Source organism: Sinocyclocheilus grahami, unplaced genomic scaffold (assembly GCF_001515645.1).
Source record: "Sinocyclocheilus grahami isolate Dianchi unplaced genomic scaffold, SAMN03320097.WGS_v1.1 scaffold262.1, whole genome shotgun sequence".
Classification (NCBI taxonomy): Eukaryota; Metazoa; Chordata; class Actinopteri; order Cypriniformes; family Cyprinidae; genus Sinocyclocheilus; species Sinocyclocheilus grahami.
The window spans coordinates 341,038-365,279 of NW_015505441.1; the positions used below are offsets into that span (position 1 = coordinate 341,038).

At 38.5% G+C, this 24,242-nt stretch overlaps 1 protein-coding gene across 2 annotated transcripts in view; it reads right to left on the reverse strand.

Moving 5' to 3' along the window:
• LOC107599176 (ADP-ribosylation factor-like protein 15) overlaps positions 1 to 24,242 on the reverse strand; it is a 116,579-nt gene that overhangs the window by 68,311 nt on the left and 24,026 nt on the right. The window contains exons 2-3 of one of the 2 annotated variants that reach the window (XM_016290692.1): positions 11,610 to 11,754; positions 8,704 to 8,763 (exon numbers count right to left, since the gene is read on the reverse strand). In XM_016290692.1, coding sequence (XP_016146178.1) covers positions 8,704 to 8,763; positions 11,610 to 11,754 — 205 coding nt within the window. The remainder of the gene's footprint in view (positions 1 to 8,703; positions 8,764 to 11,609; positions 11,755 to 24,242) is intronic. The other variant, XM_016290693.1, reaches the window with a different exon arrangement.

The window sequence follows — 24,242 nt, forward strand, 5'->3', positions numbered from 1 at the left end:
TTGCGTTGTTTTGTTTTGTGGGGGGGGGGGGGGGGGGGGTTAATGTTGTTTGTTTGTTGTTGTTATAAAAACGAATAAAAATAATTTGGCAAAAAAAAAAAATACTTTGGTACTATTTAATGTAATCCACACTTCATTCCTGCATTATGTGTGTGCCATTTACATTGCCATTCAAAAGTCTGCCGTCAGTCAGATTCTTTTGTTTTGTTTTTAAAGAAAAAAAAAATCAGCAAGGACACATTAAATTGATCTTAAAGGGGTCATATGATTTCAATTTTTACTTTCTCTTTGGAGTGTTACAAGCTCTTGGTGCATAAAGAAGATTTGTAAAGTTGCAAAGACGAAAGTCTCAAATCCAAAGAGATATTCTTTATAAAAGTTAAGAGTCAGCCACGCCTACCTAAAACGGCTCGTTCTAACACGCCCCCACATATCTACATCACTATGTGGGAAGATTTGCATAATGCCGCCCAAATGTTCACGCAAAGAAAGAAGGAGTAACTTTGCGCTGTGGATCACCGGATCGGCTTTCACCGTGGACGAAGCGGAGTCCAGCCCGGGCTCGTCACATGTGGTTGCCGCAAGCCATCCGGACGCTCCTTCGTCGAATCCACCGGTCGCGCCGTTCTCAAGCCCGCCGCCTCTGCTCACTCTAGCCCTCCGGCCATTCCTCACTCTAGGCCACCGTGTGTGACGCTGTGTTTCGTTGTGAAAGCGAAACTACTTTGTTTGGTCTTCCAAAAGTGGACACGACTACAAATCAGTGGTTAAGTTGTATTTACAACACTGTTCCAGAACAGTTCAACCCAAATATTCAGATGTGTGCAGCACATTTTATGGAGGACCGTTTCCTGATCCTGGTAGAGTAGACTACAATGCCGGCTGTTCTGACTCAGAGACTGCATGTACGTTTTTTATATTTCTTTATATAAAAATAGTTTTTTGGGCAGTGTAGAGTAGGGCTTGTTGTTTGTCATTTCTCCGATCACAAATGCAGACATGGTTTTATGTTTACGTGGCGCGATGCAACGCAACGCATTATAATCCATAATTATGTCCCCACTGGATGCAACGAATGCCTCGTTTATAATGGGTTTTCATGTTTTTGAATCATTGCTCCGGCCTGACAAGGCATCATCACAGTATGTTAAGGGGCGTAACATTTCTGTCACACGCTTGAGGTATTCGGCCAATCATAAAGCACTGGATAGCTGGCCAATCAGAGCAAACCTTGCTTTTCAGACCGATGAGATTTGTAAAAATCGACGCATTTCAGAAAGGCGGGGCATAGAGGAGAAACAATAATGTACAGTATGTGGAAAATAATGTGTTTTTTTAACCTTAAACCGCATAAACACATTTTATTACACCAAATACACAAAATAATGTTCTTTTAGGCAACATCATATGACCCCTTTAATAACGATGTTACCAAGAATCCTGAAGAAAATGTATCAGTTTCCAAAAAAAGGAAACAATAAAAAGATAAGTAGCACAACTGTTTTCAACATTAATAATTATAAGAAATGTTTCTTGAGCAGCACATCAGCATATTAGATTGATTTCTGAAGGATCATGTGACACTGAAGACTAAAGTAATGGCTGCTGAAAATCCAGCTTTGGTATCACAGGAATAAATTACATTATAAAATATATATTAAAACAGAAAACAGTTATTTTAATTATATTAATATTTTACAATAGTACTGTTTTACTGTATTGTTGTTAAAATAATAGCAGCCTAGGTGAAATGAGAGAAAACAAATGAGTTCCATGAGAAGCAAACATTTCTTGCAACACACAGACTGGAAAAGTGTTTATAAGTGAAGCAAAGTCATGGGAATTTTTGGTCTGGAACACTGGAAAGACAGAAAACACGAACAAGCAGAGTGATACAGTGAACATTCCCATGACTAAATACCAACAAAAAAAGAAAGCTGCTTGACCAATCACCTTTGAGAATCCTATCCCCCTTCCTTAATGCTTGAACAAAAATGGAGCATATTATTGTGATATCTTTTTCTAGCTAATCAGGATAGCTTTGACCAGTTAGCACCATATTTTTCATTTTACACTACATATCTTATCAAGCACTATTGAAATGGCTTTTATGTAAGGGGATAGAATTCTGCAGAAGGAAAGGATAAGACAGCCAAGCCTACTTCAACATAGGGCATTTATTACAGAGATTGATCAAATTTGAGATATGAATATTTAATATAAAGCTACTCATTCATGATCCTTATAAACTGGACTCATCATCAGCTTTCCAGCTGGTCCAGAAGCCTGCAGAATTCAACTTTCCATCCGCAAAAACAAGACACATCAGCATCCCTGATGTCATCACTATTATAACCTCATAATCGCTTGTGTCGTAAATTGAATGGAATTTTGTGGAAACAGAGTAACAATAGAATAACAGTCGCCACATATCACAATCATGGAAAAACCTAACAGCAATATTTGTCATTGCTAACTACGATCACTCAGTTGCAGCTTCAATGCTTAAGAATGATGGACAAAACCCCTGACTATAACAGACTAATTTGGTTTGATTTGGCAGGAGCAACTCAACCCTGGCAGAACACCCCAAAAAGTGTATAATGTAGTCCAAAAATGTTTGTTTTTTTTAAACCCCTGTTTTATGATTTGGTGAAAAGTTATGGCATAAACAAAGAACAAATATTTTAGCACTATTAATAGATTTATTTTCCAGTCAGGTGTTCTTGCTTCCACTGAAGCACAAGATGCTCTTTGGATCATCTCAAATCATGCAGGAGAACATGATCCTGAAACCCTGATGAGCTCATGCAGATCAAGTGCTGATGTCAAAGCAAAGGAGATACAAACTAAACAAAGAAAATCTGAAATTCATGACTGTTCACTCAACATTTCACTCAAACTGCTATGCTTACATACCTGGAATTTAAAAATGGTATCAAACTAGAAAGAATGCAAATACAGAAGTATTTCAGTGGTGGTGAGACTTTTTTCCCCAAAAGTTCAGAACAAAGAGAATAGCCATACTTTATACAACCCTAAATCTAAATCAGATATCTGAATTTGAAACATCCTTCTCAAAACTTCAGACTTTGAGCTAGTGCATGGCACTTGGGAAGCCTCTCAAGTGCATACAAATAAAAAGAATGATGACTGTTACAGAGCACCTATATTTATTAATTCACTTTTTAACGTCATGCCAGCATCAAGGCTATAATCATGGCGATCTCAGAATAAATTACTCAATACCTTACATATTACAGAATGCACCTATCAGAATATGTATTTCCCATCAACTCAATTAACTAACATAAGAGTTGGCAGAATGGCAAAATAGTATATATTTGTATTCATTTTAATATCCAGATGGTATGAAAATTCACGCTTTCCAAATCTAAGTGGTCACCTGACTGTAAGATACTCAAGTACAACCAGGGTGTTAACACAGATGGCTGTTATAACTACTCACACTCCGAAATACGCATGCTGATTCAGTCATTTGACATTAAGAGTTTAGAAGAAAAAAAACACAATCAGGACACTGTTTGGTCTGTGCCTAAAAATGAAGTTATAAGGAAATGAATAACATTGTCTGACATTCACAGCAAGGGCTATCATCACACATAAAGTCACGTCTAATCTCCTTTGACGTCATTGTCACTGGAGAGGGCACATTCACAGACTCCATTAACAGATGCCTCTTCACTGTGCCAGTCATGCCTCACACCTAACGGACATACTGCTAACACACTCAGGGCATTGCTGGCCTTTGTGTCAAAAGGGTAACAGGCACGGATTGCCTCTTGCCATCAGGGCGGATTATTACACGGATGAGAGAAGCAGTTTGTTAACCGCAGCAGGACGACAACCTTCACGCCACGAGCTGTATGACAAACTGCCGATATGTCACTATTGCAAATGCTCACAGTTCACATTCAGAACTTTCTCACATTCACATTCATCCATCCTGTCATTCCACAGTTTATACAGCACCAATCTTTAGAGATTTGTTCATTCTCATGCTGCCGTCGAAGTCGTGTCAAAGTGATCATATTTACAGGATGGATACAAACACACACACAAAAATTGCTAAACTGTCAATTAAAAAATTCTAGAGGAAGTTAAGTTTTAATTGTAAATGCTGACTATATAAATTTAACAGTTTAGAAAGGAGCTTTACTGACAATACAAGGAGCCTAAGCTTTTTAAGCATTAGCCTCTGTTACACATGGAGGTGACGGTTTAAAAAAGTAATGCAGAAAACAGACTTCCATAGCTATAAATAAACTATTACATTCTAGAACTGAGACTTATATGCTAATGGCTAAATCTTTGGTCTTGCCCCAAAACACAAAGTTATAGCAAACTGAGGTGTCTAACAAAAAGTAATCATGAAAAAAGTAGAGCATGCTGGTTTCATTTAGTTAACTGTGCTGCTGTAATATACAGTTTTGGGCCAGTTTGATTGTTTTGAAACAAATGGATACTTTTATTCACATGCATCAATGCAATAAACTGATCAAAAGTGACAGTAAATACATTTATAATGTTTTAATAATCACATACACATAATTTATCTATTCATAATAAGAAGAAATATTTCATGACCACCAAATCAGATTTCAAAACTTTAAATGGTAGTGCACAATGCCATAAAAAAAAATACAGTACATTTACTACAAAGAGAGGGTTCAAGATACAAATACAGAGTTAGAATATGGTTTTCCCGGATCTGGAAGGAGAAGGGAAGGGCTTGACAATTGTAAGCTTTGAGGACACATGGGAGAGGGTGTTAAAAAATGCATTACTCAATTTAGCAGCGGAAACACGCAGTCTTAGTACTGAGTCAGCCTCCTTTGCCTTTTCCGCTCTGTAACTACTAAGTGAGCATCGCAGATTTAGTTTAGGTTGAGTAAATCTCTGTGCCAGGCCCAATGATGTTTCAGTCTTCTGAAGCACTGGTTGAATGAAGGGACAGTAGCCGCTAACTGAACCTAGTTTACTTTGAAAACTATATATACACAATCCAATCTACAGAATGAACACTTGAGGAACATAAAAATGATTGTCGATGCAAACTGTCCATAGGCACGCTTACTTATGAATTGAAAAGATGCAGAGATGCACCGATATATTCTATACTGTTTTTGTCTATTATAGAGCATTATATTCTGCAGTACAAAAAAATGTATATTCATTGTGAGATTAACAAATTAGTGTTGTAAAAAATTACTTTGAGTGTTAGATTACAGTATATCTAATCTAAATGTAAAAATAAGAGAAATGAGTATGCACAAATTAAAAAATATTCTAATTTCACCCAAACAGCTCTAAAAAGATTATATATCAAATCGAATTTTAAAAATGCTAAAAAGCATAAAATCAAGATGCAAATTTTATTTCTTTTTATATATATATATACAGTGGGTACGGAAAGTATTCAGACCCCCTTAAATTTTTCACTCTTTGTTATATTGCAGCCATTTGCTAAAATCATTTAAGTTAATTTTTTTTCCTCATTAATGTACACACAGCACCCCGTGCTGTGATTGGCCAGCTATCCAGTGCATTATGATTGGCTGAATTCCTCAAGCGTGTGACGGAAATGTTACACCGCTTAACATACTGTGATGATGCCCTGTCAGGCCGGAGCGATGATTCAAAAACATGAAAACCCATTATAAACGAGGCATTCGTTGCATCCAGTGGGGACATAATTATGGATTATAATGACTTATACTGTCTTTTTATGCGTTGCATCACGCCGTGTAAACATAAAACCATGTCTGCATTTGTGATTGGAGAAATGACAAACAACAAGTGCTACTCTACACTGCCCAAAAAACTCGCTTTATATATAAAATATAAAAACCTATAGTGAGCAGAGGCCGGGGCTACAGTGAGGAACGGCCGGCGGACTGAGTGAGCAGAGGCAGTGGGCTTGAGAATGGCGCGGCCGGCAGGTTTCGACAAAGGAGCGTCCGGAGGGCTTGTGGCAACCACATGTGACGACCCCGGGCTGGACTCCGCTTCGTCCACGGTGAAAGCCGATCCGGTGATCCACAGCGCAAAGTTGTTGTATTTCTTCAGCAACCAGCACGGATCAGCTCCAGGCATGACAAAGCCATATCGTCCTCTTTTGGAAGGCCAAACAAAGTAGTTTCGCTTTTACAACGAAACACACAGCGCCTTCACGACATGGCGGCGGCAACAACAACATTACAGCAAAAATAAAAGTTACGCCTTCTTTCTTTGTGTGAACATTTGGGCGGCGTTATGCAAATCTTCCCACATCGTGACGTAGATATGTGGGGGCATGTGAGAACGAGCCGTTTTAGGTAGGTGTGGCTGACTCTTAACTTTTATAAAGAATATCTCTTTGGATTTGAGACTTTAGTCTTTGCAACTTTACAGATCTTCTTTATGCACCAAGAGCTTGTAACACTCCAAAGAGAAAGGAAAAATTGAAATCGCATCATATGACCCCTTTAAATATAGTAGTCAACACATTTGAAGTGGATCAAAAGTTGTCCTAAGTAAAGTTAATCAAAGTTGTCCTAAGACAAGAACACATTTTGGTTTTGGCATTTCCACCTCAAATGTTGACTACTGTATATCAATATCCCCAAAATACGTCTGAAAATAAGCTTTATCAAAAATCACATCTGAAATATTTTGGGAATACGAGTTAAGATTAAGAACCACTGATCTAGATGCACAACAGAGGAATAATATAGTTTCACCAAGAGTGGAGACATCTCAATAGGTTATATGCATCCATGACCAAAGTAAGGCAGTTAATATGGGGCAGCATGAAAACCCATGCACAACACATCTTTTATAGCTGCTTTCCCTTTCAGGTACTCTGCAAACTTTCAGTCAGAGCAGATGTGTCCTGCTCCAGGTGATACATCAGCCTCATCTTAAAAAACACTGGAGGCCGCAATCCATTAAAAACATCCCTGGAGGCTCTGACCTCAACTACTGGAGAAGCTTCATTTCACGGCCCTCCATATGCATTTCAGATTTAGTCAGGCCTCCCCTTGGTTTACGGTGTTCTCTATCCCTGTTGTTTTTCTTTAAGTGGGCTCTTGATTCTGTTGCGCTGGTAGGGCCACTTGTCATGATACAGAGTGCACCTGTAATGTCCCCCGCGTCCCACAAAACACATAAATCACTTCAAAGAGCGGCTCCCCTAACATTCTCATAAACAGAGTCAGGCTCTGATTTATTTCCCTCTCCACAGACCTCTTTCTGTTCAGCAGTCCTACAACAACAAGCATCTTCCAACATCGTACCTGTGGCCTCATATCCAGCCCAAATGAACTGTCCTGTCAGATTAGTTATATATGTAAAACGGAGGGGTTAAAAGACTGAGATTTTGATTTATAATTCAAATATTCAATTCACATTGCCAACAAGGTAAAATCAACTCCAAAACAATGTCTGATATACAATGTGTTTATGGTCTTCCAACGAGGTGAAAGAGTGAAACACCCTAAATCAAGCCACCTTCTGCAACCATACTATACATAATTTTCTTATGGAGTATTCTTCTCGTTTAAAAAAAAAATGCAAATGCAGACAAGACAAGACATGACGTCTATGTAATTGTGACAATGCTGTATTGTGCATTTAATAAAATGAATATTTCCAATAAATAAAGATACCTTAAAATATATTTTCTGACCATTCTTTGATTTAAATGTTTCATACTTGGAAAAAAGATTAAATGGCCTGTTCAGCAAGAAATTCAACAACAACAACAACAAAAACTATGAAATGGAAGAAGCAACAGATCTTTTCTTCTGTACTGTGATGTACATTTGAGTGTAACAGATTATTAACAAAATAAAAAGTTCTGCAGTTCTGCTCACTGGTTGTTGACTGGATGTTTAGATGTGGGTGTTGCACTTAATAATGGAGGCAGATGAATGCAAGTTTGGGCTTAAGTGGCTTATGATTTGAGAAAATTTCTGAAACGGATTAAAAAAGAAAAAAAAAAGTTCACAATAAGATCAGTAAGATGCAGGATAGACAGAGGGAATTTCCATTTCATGCTAACTTGAAAACTTTTTTGTCAATGTACCTTGAACTAACTTTTTCAAAATACATTTTTTTTTACTAACAGTATATTTTCTTCTTTTTTTAAAGTATGAATATATAATTTTGTGGGGCTTATGCTTAAAAAAGAGAAAAAAAACAAAGTGCTAAAAATAAAGAAATAAAACTTATACAAATCAACATATTTTTTGATATTTTAATAAAACTAGACAAAACACTGAACAAGAATAGGATTATTTTGCAGAGTGACACCACAAAATATGCTAGTTGGTCAAACCACATTTGTTTATTCTATGAATGCCACAAACAGAAAACTGCAGACTGTGTGGCTGTCACAGGCATCAACTTATTTCCCGGCTTTCCCTGTTTGAAAGCCCTTCTGCCAAAAGAGACAATAATTATTTGCTTAGCAAACGCCTACTAAACCTGACTGAGTTGTAATGGCTTACTCTTTAAACCCTCTGTGCAGCTGTGGTTTTACTTGGAAGTAGGAGACACTGAGGTAAGCGCCTCTTCTTAGAGTTCAGGTAGCTAAACTAAGAGATCTGTCCCAGAGACAACTGGATTAGCATGGCAACAGTCTTCTCTCTAGTGCTTGGAGAAGAGATGATGAATCAAAGTCTGTTCTTATTACAGTACCTCCCAGTTCCTTCACATTCAGTATCACATTTTCGAATGGCACTGCCTTGATGCTGAAACCTGCGGAAGAAAACGCTCATGTTAAATTTCATAAACTTATGAATCATATTACTTTATAGCAAAAAGAAAAAAATCCAAGAATCTAAGTTTCAAATGATATGAGGTTGCATTAATAATGACATGGGACTAAATCTAGACATGTATATGAGTGGTTTCTATGGAAGCCTGTTTCCGCCACTGAATACAAAATTAAAAAGGTAATTGCGACTATTTATCTCACAATTCTGACTTTTTTTCTCGCAATTTAGACTGTACATCTCGCAATTCTGACTTTCTCAGAATTGCCTGATACAAACTCGCAATTCTGATCTTTCCTCAGAATTGTGAGAAATGAAGTCAGAATTGCGAGATATAAACGGGCAATTCTGACTTTTTTCTCAGAATTGCGTAAGATAAACTCGCAATTGTGAGTTATAAAGTCAGAATTGTGAGATATAAACGGGCAATTCTGAGAAATTAAGTCAGAATTGTGTGACAAACTCGTAATTGCGAGTTAAGTCAGAATTCTGAGTTATAAGCTCGCAGGTCTTTTTTCTCCTCAGAACTGTACTTTATAAGACTTTATACATTTTAATATGAGAAAAAAAGTCAGAATTGCGAGGAAAAAAATGATAAATTAAAAAAAATTATACATTTTTTTCTGACCATAACAACCAGACAAAAAGTTAAACGTGAGTGGATACCGTTTTGCAACCAATTTATTTGGAATGTTCGCTAACATTAAAGGATGCAAGACATACTTAGCCTATTGTTTTTACATCAAACTGAATTAAAATGGCTTAACCTATAAGAACGACTTGTGGATTGATGTGAACGGCAACAGGAATAATGCTCAGAATGATTGTGAATTAAACATCTCCGATGGCGTATATTGCAATGGATTTTATCGAGTTACAAGAAAAGGTAGGAAAAGGATTTAATTGCAAACAGTTATTCAGTTAGTCACGGCATTTGAGTCCTCACACGTGCAGAAGTGGGCAGCCCCAGACTGACAGCTGGCACGGAGTGAATAATATGCATTATAAAAAGGAAAATAAAAAAACCTTTAACAATTATTTATAATTAATTATTGTTGCCAAGTTATCTAGTCGTTGCTTGTTTACAGTGCTTTGTTATATGGAGCAGTTTGTTAGATCGCGATCTATCTAATTTGTTTGTCTAATGAAGTGGCGAGAGATGTATGTATGAAAGTACATAAGTCACACCGTAATTTAAATGCGGCAAACTTTAATGGACAGTAAAACAAAGGAAGAATACCGTATAACTCCAGGCTGGCACAGTATTGATGAATGGCTAAACAAATGCCCGTAACCGTAACTTAATTTGAGCATTCCAAAACAAAGTCAAAGAGCGGTAACTGATGTTATACTGTGTTCTGCCTTGGTTTCTCTGGGGCTTTTCTCCAAGATACTTATACACATGATAAAGAAGGTCATGAATGTCCCAAAATTATCAATAACTAATTTTCGACCAAAAACAAAGTTATGGTGTTTTGTCTTTGCACGGCAGTCACTATAGACGGGTGTGGTTTCAGCAACCAGGCACCTCAGCTTCACCCATGTCCCACCTTTTTGCCCATTTTCGATTATCTGGGAGTGACGCGCGGTGACGCACTGCCAAGATGGCGGCGGTCGGCTCCGCCCACTTTAGGCTTCAAAAATGCTCTTCAGAAACCTACGAGTGACGTCCCGACGTCCATGTTTTTTTACAGTCTATGTTTGGGCAATGGGCATGAGGTTTCTGACTGACATTAACACAACAGATGTCATGTCAAAGTGATTGTCTTTTGTGTTTAGTGTCTCACCAATGCGTGCAGAGGCAAACAGGGCAGCCATTTGGTACTGATTAACACAACTGAAAAAAAATGTGTGACTGAACCTTCGAAGTCCACATTAATTCAAAGCTTCATGTTCATAAGGCAAGTTTCATCAAATGCTCCACAGGTGAGAGTAAATATGTCATGAGCAGGTGAGACGCTCCATCTAGGCCTGTTCTTACAGACGAACCATATTTCCATAACAGGCTGCCAAATAACACTTCGCTTTTGTAATTACTGCTTCACTAGACAGCTCAAGACAGGTGTTTGCGCCAAAGACAAAGGTCGATCATCATTGGATGCACATTCCGGGTTTGTGTATTGTCTAGCATGCTGTATACATCACACTCCGATTGTTGAGATGTGCCGAAGAAAGCCTGACACAATTGTGTCTTCTCTTGTGAAAAGAACCATTTGTGTTGTTAGTAAAAATTATGTCATCCATCTTGAGAGGTGAAGATAATCATGAATACACCAGCCTGTCACCAAGAGCTTTAATTAAATCAACACTCTTGTCACAAGGAAGAAAGTCTGTGTGACAAAACCCAGATGTTCTCAAAAAAGACATATATGCCCAAGGACCTCAACCGCAAGTGCACTCTTTCTTTGGTAAAGTACCGTAGTGTTTAAAAGGAGGCTCTGAGGTAACCTGCAGCAATAACGTTAAACAGCTTTCAGTACTCGGAGAGGCTGAAAAGCACATGGTGACAATGAAGAGATTTTGCAGACGTTCCAGAGCGCTGGGAAAGTGTAGTGCCGGAGATATGATATATGTACTGAGTACAAGTGTGGCGGTTTAGGCAAACGCACTGCAAAAATAGTGTGCTAAGTCGATTTGTTGGAATGACGTGTCACATTTGTTTGCGAAACGGGAGCTGGGGTTTATATTACTTGTAAATGCTTCTATTAAGTCTTTTTAGGAGTCAGGGCTAAATATGTGATTTGTTTATCATTTTTGTCCCATTAAATAGCATGTCTTGTTGGTTGAAAAAATGCTGCAGTATAAAGCTGCGGAGAAATGTTATATTACCTGTGGTTGGTACCGTGCCATCACTGATCTCATTGCACAAGCGAGATAGCAGACTGGTCTTGCCGGCACCGCTCAGTCCAATGCACATAACATCATACTCCGGTCTAGGTGGATGAGGGGCCTTACAGCACAACTTCTGGAGACACTAATAATAATAATTTTTAAAAAAACACAGAAAAGACAAACATGGTTAGTGACTATGAGTGGTTTCACTTTTCACTAACATGCTGATAACGCTAAAATGAACAATTTAAGCATGTTTGCCAAAGAAGACAGTCTGAAAATAAACTGAGGAGCATGAGCTGACAAATGCTAATGAAGTTCCAAAGAAAGACATCTGGCTGATGCCGATAAACTAATGTGGTGATCTGAAAGCAACACATCTGGAGGAGAACTCCTGAACTCACAATGAAATGACTTCATTGACAAAATGGGACATGAAATTCACCACACAACTGCTTTCTCAGTGACCGCATTTACGAGTGTTCCTTCAACTTTGGCCACTTTTATGTCCCAGAGTGCATTTTTATTAAAACGGTTTTGTTATATGAAGATCACATTAAAGCGTTGTTGGAAACTTTTGCTGCTTTTTTAAAATTATTTTTTTGTGAAAATTGTTTTACTCTTGTAGCTTACCTACACGTGAAAAAAAAATATTTTGTGTAAAAATAACATCAACATCAATCAAACTTTTGACTGTACCAGTTATGAAGTCATTTCCACCTCAATGAACAATTCTGCTGTTTCAAAAGTGAGTGTATACTTGTTTAACAAGGAGAAAACAGTATCAGTGAAAAACATGCTTGAGATGAAATACAAGAATTGAATAAAAAAAAAATTCAAAATCATCTGGGGATCACACTTAAGCCACTAGAATAGTGGAAAAGGTGTTTACATATGGAGCAAAATTGGGGTAACGGACAAAAATCTCAGATAGCCAATAGAGTTTTGCTTAAATTATTGATGACCTTTACCTGATAAAAGAATAACATTTATGGTGTTTACAAGCCCTTACAGGTTGTATGAAGGTTATTAAACATAACTGGTTTGAGTTTGTGCATCTAAACAAACAAGATGATTTATTTACTGCCTCTCCTGCACTAATGTGGCTGAGACATCCTTTCCTATTGCTTGATATTAGGGGAGGCTTTATTGTAGAATTTGCTTGCCCTAACATGTAAAATAGACTGTTACCAGACAGTCTAACCCAGTCTGTGTCTGTTTATGGGGGAGGGTGTGGAAAAGAGAGAGAGGCAGGATTCTGAGAGCTTGTGTCCTCATGGCAGCAGACAGACCTGTCACTTTATGAATCACTGTCTTTGACTGGAGGCCTGCTGGGAGACATTAGAAGGCAAATGCAGTGTGAACCGTGAATGGGATGGTTTAAGCCGGTGTGGAGAGATCAGTATACAGAACTAAAAAGAGATATCTTTTATTAGCACGACAGAACTAGTCTGGGCCAGGCAGGGCTTGATTCTGCCCTTCACCTCTGGATTATTTAATTCCACATGGAAACATACTCGCCGTGGTCTCCATTTAAAGAGCAGTTTGTTTCTAAAATAGACAAATATTACGTCAGAAGAATGTTCACTTGGAATGTGAATGTACATTTTATGCATTCCCATTAGGCAAAATTATATCCGACCAAATATATTTTACATATATGCTAAATATATTTTGTAAACAGTGTGGATTAAGTAAATATATTTGTATTGAAATATATTTCCTTTATGAAGTGCAGTATTTTGTGATTTATGTTTATTGTAATTCAAGTGGCACTAAAATACAAGTCCAATCTTAAAATACATTTAAAATGTATTTGGGACAATCTAAATGTATTTGGATTGGAAGTATATAAAAGACAAATGAGGAAATATAACTTATAACCAAAATTATCAGAAAACAGATTTATGTAAATGTACTTTAATAATTTATAAAAGCAATATTTTTGGCAATTTTTGGATATTCTGGAATATAGCAGAAGTGTTGTTGGTCAAACATCTAAAATCTGCCACAGAGCCCCATCTTCTAACATTACAGCTCACTCATGTATTATGTAATTCTTCCTGAATCCTAATAGGGACGGCAAAGGCTTGTAGGCAAACAAATGTGTCATTTGCTCTGGTGTTCTTCCATCACTAAAAGCCTAAATGGCTTTCACAGGCCCTTCACAGGAACAGCCACAGAGGCCGTCCTACGTAGCTGCTCGGCCGCACATGCTTCTGCTTTGTCACACAGCAACCTGGACATCTGGTTCTGTAAGAGGCTGATGAATTTACCCTATTCACCCCACCTTCACTTACAGTGCTCAGATAGGATGATAAATTTACATCAGTTGCTGAAGGCACATCCTGGAGCTTTGACCCCACAGCCCATCAGGGCTCCCACAGGAGCACAGGGCCACACACTTCAGCGCCCCATGTTGCTGCAGGAGAGCAAAATGAAGGATTTCCCAGGTGTCCGAGAAGTCCCATTTCAAACAACTGTTTGGTCAGGATTTTTCTCATGCCAGTGAGGCAGGTTGAAACGGAGACACTGCTGCCAAAAAGGGTTTCTATATGTCAAGAAATGCTCACTCTTGATTGATTCTTTTGGCTCGCGTCATATTGGACGCATTTTAATTGTTCGAGAGCCTCGAGACATTACCTCACCGATGTTGGGGCAGTTGTAAAAGCTGATTAACTGCTTTTTATGTAAATGAAGATGTTTGAAGGTATAAATATTCCAGACTGACAGCAGCTGTGACACGGCAGCGGCACATTTTCAGATGAAATGTTTCGCTAAAAGCTACACAAAAAAAACTCTCAGGCCCCCTTATCCCACCCAGCTTTCTATTTAAAAAAGATGTCAAGACATCAAACGGCTGATGTAATTAAACGGTCTGGCTGAGATCCAGGCCCTGGCACCAAAACAAAGATACGACAGCACTAGAATCCAGCATGGCAGACAGGAGAACACAGCTGGGCCAAATCCACTCAGCATTACCACAATATTGAATCTTCAGCCCTTATGGAAGCAACACAGAACAATACGCCACTGCAAAAACAACTCCCCGCCTGCCAACTTCTCCTGAATAGACCCTTCGGCTGAGTGAAGGGGACCCTGTCTGCTCCCTGCAATAAAGAAAAACAGTCTTCTGACTTCCATCATGAGAAAAGTAACACGCACTGCACTCTGCCGCTCTGGAGCAGAGTGAACAGCAGTGACAACAGAGATCGCTCTGCGGGGTTATTGGCCAAATGCTTCATTCTTACAGACACATATTGTATGGAGATACTATTGGTTGGGGGGGTTGGAGGGTCCGTCTGTCCCCCGGACATGCGATGGCCAGCCGTTGCTCACTTGTCTGTTCTATTTTAAATGACAGCTTTGTATTTTTAGAGCCAATAAATGAGGGGGCGAGAGCAAGGGAAGCACCACACAGACAGACAGGCCTCACATTTCACTCATTTGCCCTCTGAGAGTGTGGAGACGGAGCAGACGTCTGCTATTGAAGCGTCAGGCAGTGATGCCATCCTGTTTGCCCCACCTGCACCTCTGTGCATCGCCCATCGCCATGGCTTTGACAGTGACACTGTTTGGCACTTCAAAGGATTTCTACATTCCTGCACCTCAAAAAAGAAATGACAATTCTGTTATTTACTTAGCCTTATACTGTTATTGTTTTAAGACTGTACATTATAATGTTCTAATTCACTTGAAGCAATTAACAATTTTATTTAGACAAAACAGAATATTGAATTTCAATATCAGGCTTTTAGCAGTGTCAGTATACGTGAAAATAATTATCTGCTTATCGGTATCATAAAGCTATCGACTACAGTACAAATGTAGACCGCACAAGTTTCACATTTCCTTTCATTGTGAGTTCTGCACTGAATGAAATCCATCTGACTTGTTTGTTAATGGTGAGGATGTCAGTAACTAGTACTACTAGCAGTAATGCCTCACATCTTTTGCGGTGAATGGAGAATGTAATTTGGGCTGAGGTACTGAATTCAGCACAAACCTGAGCCAACAAGAATCTCCTTTCCAAAGCCACATGCATCAGGTTCATCTTTCACTGATCGGGAGGGTGTGTCTCTGGAAGTGAAGACATAGATCATCTTCTGCATTCAATAGATGGCACGCTGAAGTAAGCCCTTCTTTGCCTGATCAGCGTATTCCATCTTGCTATTAATTCAGGGTGTGGAAGTAACCTACACTAGATATAACAGCACATTGGAAAATTATTAGCCAAAATTGTGCCAGCAATGAACAACAAATATAAAAAAATGCCTCGCTGTAATCAATCACAGCAAAGCGCCAAACAGCTCCAGGTCATGCCGAAACAAGTCCATAATGAACAACATCTGACAAAAATAGCACTGCAGAGTGGAAAATATTGCTGTAAAATTAGCGCAGGTCCACATTCACTTCAGGACATCATATTTCACCATCTAAAAGCAGCCTTATTATGCAAAATGTGCTAAATGCAATATAGCATGATGTGTAATAACTTGGCAACTAAACAGCAATACCAACAGCACAACCCTCATGACATCTGGAGAATGACTTGTTTACTGATTTTATTTATTGTTTTTACCGCTATCTTGTAATTGTGATTTTATATCTCAAAGCTATCTGTTTTTCGTTACTGCTGCTATATCATATTATTGTGACAACTAGTAATTTTGACTTTCTCTCTCAAAAATAACTATTGCTCGTAATGGTGAATGTATCTCAGAATTGATTTTCTCATAATTGCTACTCTACTTCTCGTAATTGCAACTGTCTTGTAATTGCAACTGTATATTTTTAATATGTCACAATTACCACTTTTACATTTTACTTGGTAAAGGAATTCCATATAAGAGACCCTGATGGTTTTTATGTACATATAAAATTAGCTTATTATTCCCTTCACATTTTGACATGTTTTTGACTAAACAACTGGCAGGATGTACTACCACAATATGTAAACCAAAAAGAAAATCTTAGCATTTAGCCTATTGCATTTATTCCTGATTCATATTTAGACCACAGACTCAATTAATGTAACATTTTATGAAGGAATTACCAGGTTAAAATGTGGTTTATAATCAATTCTCATAAGATCCTTAAAAAGTATGAATCTGAAAGAATGTAGAGAAGTCATTACAAGGGTCTTGGGGTCTCCCAGGATTCAGCGTGCAGAAATATTTTTGAAACATTCACATCATCTACAGTTATGCCAACATCAGTAGCTTTTACTGCAGTAATTACAACATTGATGCCTTTCCAGGGCGTTTTGGGGTCAGTGAGGTTTGTTTTTATTGTGTCCAAAACAGACTACGGTAAGGGCCAATGAGCTTGCGAGTGGGGGAGGGGTGGTCGGGAGCGACACCAGACGCAGACACAGACCCAGGCAGACCAGTCTGAGCCTGGCATTCCCAAACAGACCTCACTATCGTCCCAGCCGGCGACCCTTGCCTGCCCAGACACCCGCTAGCAACACTTGTCTGCAGGGCTCAGAGGTGACCTTTGAATTGACAGTGCTTTACATGGATGTCCAGATGGAGCTGCAGTGTAACACACACCAGTCATAACACGGCTCTGACTACACTCCAGCTCATAGTGAGAGTCCATGGCAGTCTGGGGTGATTGGAGGGGGGTTTACCTTCATTCATCTTTTTTTCTCTTCATGTTGATGTTTGTGGCTTACGGTGGGTTGGCAAGCGTAGGGCCGGGGGGAACGGTTATACGGACTGTGATGGAGCAGGAGTTTGTGCCAGTATAGTGGCGTGCCACATATGGAGGGAGGCGAAAAATAAATGCCAGCGAGACTGTTGTGTCCACACCATACCTTGCTGTCGCCATACCAACCACAGGCTGTTTACTGCAGTGTGTGTTGGGTAAATCTGGAAAGAAACTACTTTTGAAGCTCAATGAGTTTCAATTTCACTGCGTTACTTAAAATAAAAACAGACAAAATTTTTCCCATATTACAGAATGTGGTGCATCGAAAGTATGAAAACAGTTAACTTTCTTACTCCCTGAAAGTTGCGCTACATTGAAAAAACCCCTAATGAAGCATTTGAGTTTAACACTTTCTTTCCTCAAATCTTTGCGCACATATATTCCCCAACTTCCAAAAAAAAGAATGCGCAAAATTGGTAAGCTGGTATCTTTAGGGATACACAAGCCTGTCACTGGGACAACTTAGTACCTCATTTATCCATACAAGATGCATAGTAGTAGTACTTAGGAGTGCATACATATGAACCTTTTAGGGGTAGACATGGTACAAAGTTGTCCCTTTAAGGGTAAAGCTCCAGAGACTGCTGCTCCAAGCTGCTGCCCCCAATAATGTATAATGTTTTGCACATTTTTCTGAGTAGAATAAGAATTCATAATTTTTGTTGACATGGTCTTTTGTACTACTTTGCAGCATGTTAGCCTGCCAATGTGTATTTTTGTACCTGCAATCTGTGCCAGTGAAGATCCTCCACACTTCAAGAGCCACTTTACCAATGTTCACTATGCAGGGTTACAACTCCCCCTAGCTATCACTGTATGTACTTGTCCCTGACAAGCCCTGCTGTTACCCATCACAAACTGACCATATTTTATGTCATTAATGTTGTTATGAAGTGCACATCTTGCCAACATGAAGGGTTAAGGATGTGGCGACGCTTTCTCAATGTTTTCATAATGGTAAACTGTACACATTGAAACCATGCATGCTTCAAGAAACCGCGTAACTGTGAGTCCACAGTGTCCAGATCAATTTACTCTCGTCAAAAAAACAAAAAACAACAACATTCCTTCCATTTGAAATGCTCTGACAACAATCAGATTTTTTTCTGCTTAAAGTGCATTTCTTACATCACATTTTTTGTACTAAAAACATAATGTTCCAAAACAATTACATATTTGAAAAGAAAGAACATAATACAGTAGATTTGTGAGTTACATAATCACCCCAACCAGCTGGATTTATAAGAATATGGAGCTGGATGATTGCAAATTATTTCTCTAATAAACATCCCATCAGTAATGTCAAACCCATTCCTAACACAAGCCTTCCAAGAGAGGTTAAAAACAGCCGTGGAAAACATTTGGACTGAGGACGGGCAAAATATTTCCCAGTAGGTGATCCTCTTGCTGATATCAGGTTACTTGTGGTTGGCCACATGAAAGAACCCCAGTAACCTACATACATGGGCGTCTTCAGTTCCCCTTCAACCCCTCAACTTAGCCCCCGTGGCCCTTTATCCAAAACAGGAGAAACCCTCAGACAATGGAGCGGTAGTCTCTACTGTCACGGCCCACAACAGTCCCCCTTAGCTGCGCTCCACATGCACCACAAACAATTCAGCCTCATCACAGGGGATTATCAAACCCTGTGCAGCCATTGTTCTGACCTACCTTGGGTGGCTCGGCTTCACTAGAAAGCTGTTTTTACTGGGCCATTTCTTTGGGTTGTAGCCCCCCATGTCTGCATAAGGCCAATGTGTGGGGAGGTGACAAACCCCCAGAAATGAATTGGGGGGGTGCGCAGCTGTAAATTTTGATGTCACCGACGGGAAGGCTGTTGCGGACCATTACCATAAATCTGACAAACGCTAATTTGATGGGAGGCTGTATCTGTCTGGGCTCAGGCTGGTCTAGACGGCCTACTGAGAGATCCTATGGCAAGGGGAACGTTTTGTTCCCCCACCAGGACCATCTGGATATAGCAATAAGCGGCACAGTTCACACACTGTTCAAAGTGGTCCCTTGCAATTGTGATGGGTAGCCTACATTCCCCAGCTCATTTTCCAATACACAAGTAAGGCTCATTTTAAAAGAGGCATAAATAATTATGCTAGATTCATATTCACCGTGCACAGAATTGATTGGGAGTTGACTGATTATCAGGTCTTAAACAGTATGATGGAGAAACAGTGATCTGAACTACATGAATAGTTCACTTCACAAATACAAAATAACAATTCTATTTATTCACCCTCAAGTGATTCCAATCCGGTACGACTTTCTTTCCTCTGTGTAAAGGTGCGGTCACTTTTACCAGTGTTCAAGTGCATGACTGGGTGAAATCCAGTGATTTCAACAGGAATCCACACGATTGGGAATGTTGTCTGAAAGCTGGGAAATCTGCTTGGTTTGAAAGAGACTTTTGTGTTTAAAAAGTGGTCCATATGACTTGTGCATTATGAAGAGTTTAGGCTCTCCTTTTTGCATTGAGAATCAGGATTTTTGGAGTCTTTTCAATGAATCTGAATCTCTGTTTTATATAAAACAAGTGTGAATCCTTTGTTCATGAATCAAACTGATCTAATCATTGAGGTTCAACTTCAGTGTCATGGTCACAAGGGTTAACAGTTCACTGGAGGGGAGGTTTATCAGTGAATAACAACAAAAATTGGGGTGTAATCATTGCACAAAGTTGTCATATGACTTCAAATGATTGTATGAAATCAGAAATACATTAATGGAATTGCACTGTTTATAGTTATTTGTGTACTTTCTGAAGCTTCAAGTTCTATTCACTGGAAATGAAATAATAAAATAATAAAATCACAACAAAAATGACCTGTACGTTCTTAAAAATGTCTCCTAAAAAGGGTTACACAGAAGAAATTCATACAGGTTTGAATAAACATGAGGGTGAGTGAATGCCAGAATTTTCATTTAAGTGAACTATCCCTGTAATCCACATCAGAGGTCCCCAACCAGGTCACAACCCAGTACCGGGCCGTGGAAGAGTTGCTACTGGGTCGCAATAATGTTCTGGGAAAAATGGGTATTGATATGACACTGTTATTTATTGTGCGTTAATAATTGTTCTATTTATTCTGTATTTCCGTTTGTTGTATGTGATTGCTATGCAGTAGCAATTTGACGATTTCATGTTTAAATTAAATGTTTAATAAATAAATAAATGATTGTTCTGAGCTGTCACATATACTGTAGATATATTAGGGGTCGCAGTTGATCTGTGATACGTTCAGCACACGTGAATCACATATTAATTCGCCAATTTACACATTCAAATGATTTTTAACCATTCCAGCGCAAGAAAACTTGATTCGTTACTCATGGGCTGTTTTCTGTGTGCACAGCAGCTTAACGCAGTACACGTAGCAAAACAACTAAAGCGTGCACATAGATGTGTTTCAAACAGCGTGTGAATACTAGGTTGATTCCTCTTTCACATCTCCTTCCATTTGAACAGATACATACACATGTCAAAATACTTGGGATATAAGCACGCAGGTTTCATTCTCCCTCTAGCCATTGTCACGTATGACGCTCTGCTCAATATTCTGCTCTATGTGCGTTCTGTTGAGTTGCTCACAGCTCATTTACATTTACATTTAGTCATTTAGCAGACGCTTTTATCCAAAGAGACTAACAAATGAGGACAATGGAAGCAATCAAAATCAACAAAAGAGCAATGATATACAAGTGCTATAACAAGTCTCAGTTAGCTTAATGCAGTACACGTAGCAAGTGTTTTTTAAATAATATAATAAATAAAAAGAAAACGAATAGAATAGAGCAAGCTAGTGTTAGAGGTCTTTTTTGCTTTTGTTAATTGTATAATAAGTGAAAAGAAAACGGATACAATAAGTTTTTTTACAAAAAATTTTTTTTTTTAAGAAAACAAGCAGCAAATGAATAGAATGCAAGTCTAAAAGGGACAAGTGTTTAGTTGTTTGTTTTTTAAGAATAGAATTAGAATAGAGAGTGCTAGAGTTAGAGGGTCAAATAAAGATGTGTTTTTAGCTGATTTGTGAAGATGGCTAAGGGCAGGTCATTCCACCAGGAGGGAACATTTAATTTAAAAGTCCGTAAAAGTGATTTTGTGCTTCTTTGGGATGGCACAACAAAGCGACGTTCACTTACAGAACACAAGCTTCTAGAGGGCACATAAGTCTGAAGTAATGAATTTAGGTAAAGGGGTGCACAGCCAGTGGTGGTTTTGTAGGCAAACATCAATGCCGTGAATTTTATGCGAGCAGCTATTTTTAGCCAGTGCAAATTGATAAACAGAGGTGTGACGTGCATTCTTTTTGGCTCATTAAAAATTAATCTTGCTGCCACGTTCTGGATTAGTTGCAAAGGGTTGATAGAACTGGCTGTAAGACCTGCCAAGAGAGCATTGCAATAGTCCAGCCTGGACAGAACAAGAGCTTGAACAAGGAGTTGTGAAACATGTTCCGAAAGAAAGGGCCTGATCTTCTTGATGTTTTCCTGAGATGCCCTTTGCCAATAGGGTTGACAGGAGGATCTGGTGATTAACCGTGCCAAAAGCAGCAGACAGATCCAGCAAGATAAGTATTGAAGATATGGAATCCGCTCTTGCCAGTCTTAGGGCTTTAACAACTGAGAGCAAGGCAGTCTCGGTTGAATGTTGTAGCGAATCAGCTCATAAGGAAATATGAATAATTAATCATAACTAATTAATTATAAAGATTTAGATCCCCTGTAGATATTTACTTGACACCTCTCAGGGTCAACTGTCTGTCAATTCTAAGAACGTTAATTTCCTGGTTAAGGGAAATAACTTTCTTACTGTACAATTCTACACATAGCTTATAGCATAAATCTTTGCAAATGGAACTTGAATCGAAATTACTAAAGATTCTCAGGACACTAATATATTGCCTAAGTACCAACATATAATATACACGCTCGTTTAGATCATCAGAAGGCAAATTCATAGATACTAAACAGGGTAGGATTACATATAGGCAAGATGACAGGAATGAGTGTTTCCATCATACGCCTGCATAAAACAGTATAAAATCTCAAAGACAACATACACAATGACCTGAAGGATATGTGTGTTCATTCAAAGAAAGGTTTTCCTATGGATTAATTAGAAAAGAGTCCATTTCTACTGGGCACTGTGTCTCTTTCTAATTCAAAGGCAGTGATTTTCCCTACTCACATTCCATTAGGTCGTAAATGGCTCTGGTCTAGCAAAGGTGTAGTGGTGTCCATGATAACCAGTGGCCTGTGGTCATTCGCAGACATCCTGGCGCCCAGTCTATTGGGTGAGGGGTCTGTGACTTGTTAATCTAATGAATAACTGATTTGTTAAAAAAAAAAATTGTTTTTGATTGGTCCAGACGCTACAATGGCCACTTCTGAAACCAGACTGGTTGCTGTCAAGGAGGTTGTTCTGTGTGAGAAAGGCAGAGACTTGGTTGAACACAGCTCGTTCGAGTGTTTTTGCAATGAAAGGAAGAAGGGAAACCGGTCAGTAGTTCTCTAAAAGAGATGGGTTAAGGGTGGGTTTCTTAAGTAGTGGGGTTATAACGAGCCTGTCTAAATGTTGAGGGAAGAACACCAGTGTGAATGGATATGTTAATGATGTGAGTGAGTGCAGGTACAACTACAGGAGAAATGGCTTGAAGGAGATGAGATGGAATAGGATCAAGCGGACAAGTAGTAGGATGAGTTTGGAGACTTGAGTGAGAGTGAAGAGAAGGATGTGAATGAGTCAGGCCTGGGCGATAAAACGGTATCGATATATATCGACGGTACACCTTCTTCGATAACGATATAAAAAATGTTTCGATATAGTGCACGATATAGGCACGTGCTATGAGTGACGCAGACAGCACACACAAACACGAACACATGCTGAAATGAGTGCTGTGCCTGCCTGTGATGAGGAGATTGTGAATAAAAAATAATATTAGTCAAATTTAAAATAAACATTTGCATTTGAATGTTAGGTGAGCATCAGGGCGCACGAGAAGCGGTGATAATGATGTAAGTGACGTTGTTGCATTTTAATGTTTTGTTAGTCTAGCCCACGAGATGTGCCGCTGCTGTGTTATGCATTCAAAATATTAGAGAAATATAGAAGCTCAATGTGGAGAAGATCTTGATTAGGTTAGAACCGAAACCAAGCCATTCACACAGATTTAATGACGGAATTTTCATTTTTGGGTGAACTATCCCTTTAAAATGACACTACCGTCTCGAGACTCACATGCTCTGATAATAATAGCTTTTTAGGACTATGCATTATTTGGATAATTAGTAAAAAAAAAAAAAAAAAACCTTATGTGATTCTTGTCGTTGCACTGACCTGTATAAAAATTATATACTGATATATTTTCTTTTTTATTTAATATATTTTTTCCCAATTTTATTGTTTTACTTTCAATAAAAGTATGATTAGTTTCTTGGCTTGTATGTTTTTAAATTCAGTATCATTACAATTATTGAGTTAAATTAAAAAGTCTTACAAAATTATTTTATATTATTTAATAAAAAAATTATTACAAAGCATTTTCGGTTTCAGTTTTCTGCCAAGTGCATCCAGAATTTTCATTTCGGTGCTTGAAATCACGAATTTAATGTTTAAAGCATTCAATTTGCATGGACCGAAAGTCACACAGAGAACACGCGATAAAGATCAAGACTTCACAAGATCTCACAACTGGATTCGACTAAGTTTGCAAAGTTTGTGAAATAAAATTTTAATTAGCCATTCAAAGATTTGTTTAAATTATGTAAATGCATATTTGCTGAATGCTGACAGCAAACAAGAAAGTATTATAATGTTTGCCTTTCAATTACTAATAATATAAAAGCAATCGTTATAATACTTTTTGTATACATTTTAATTTCTTCGTTTAACAGTTC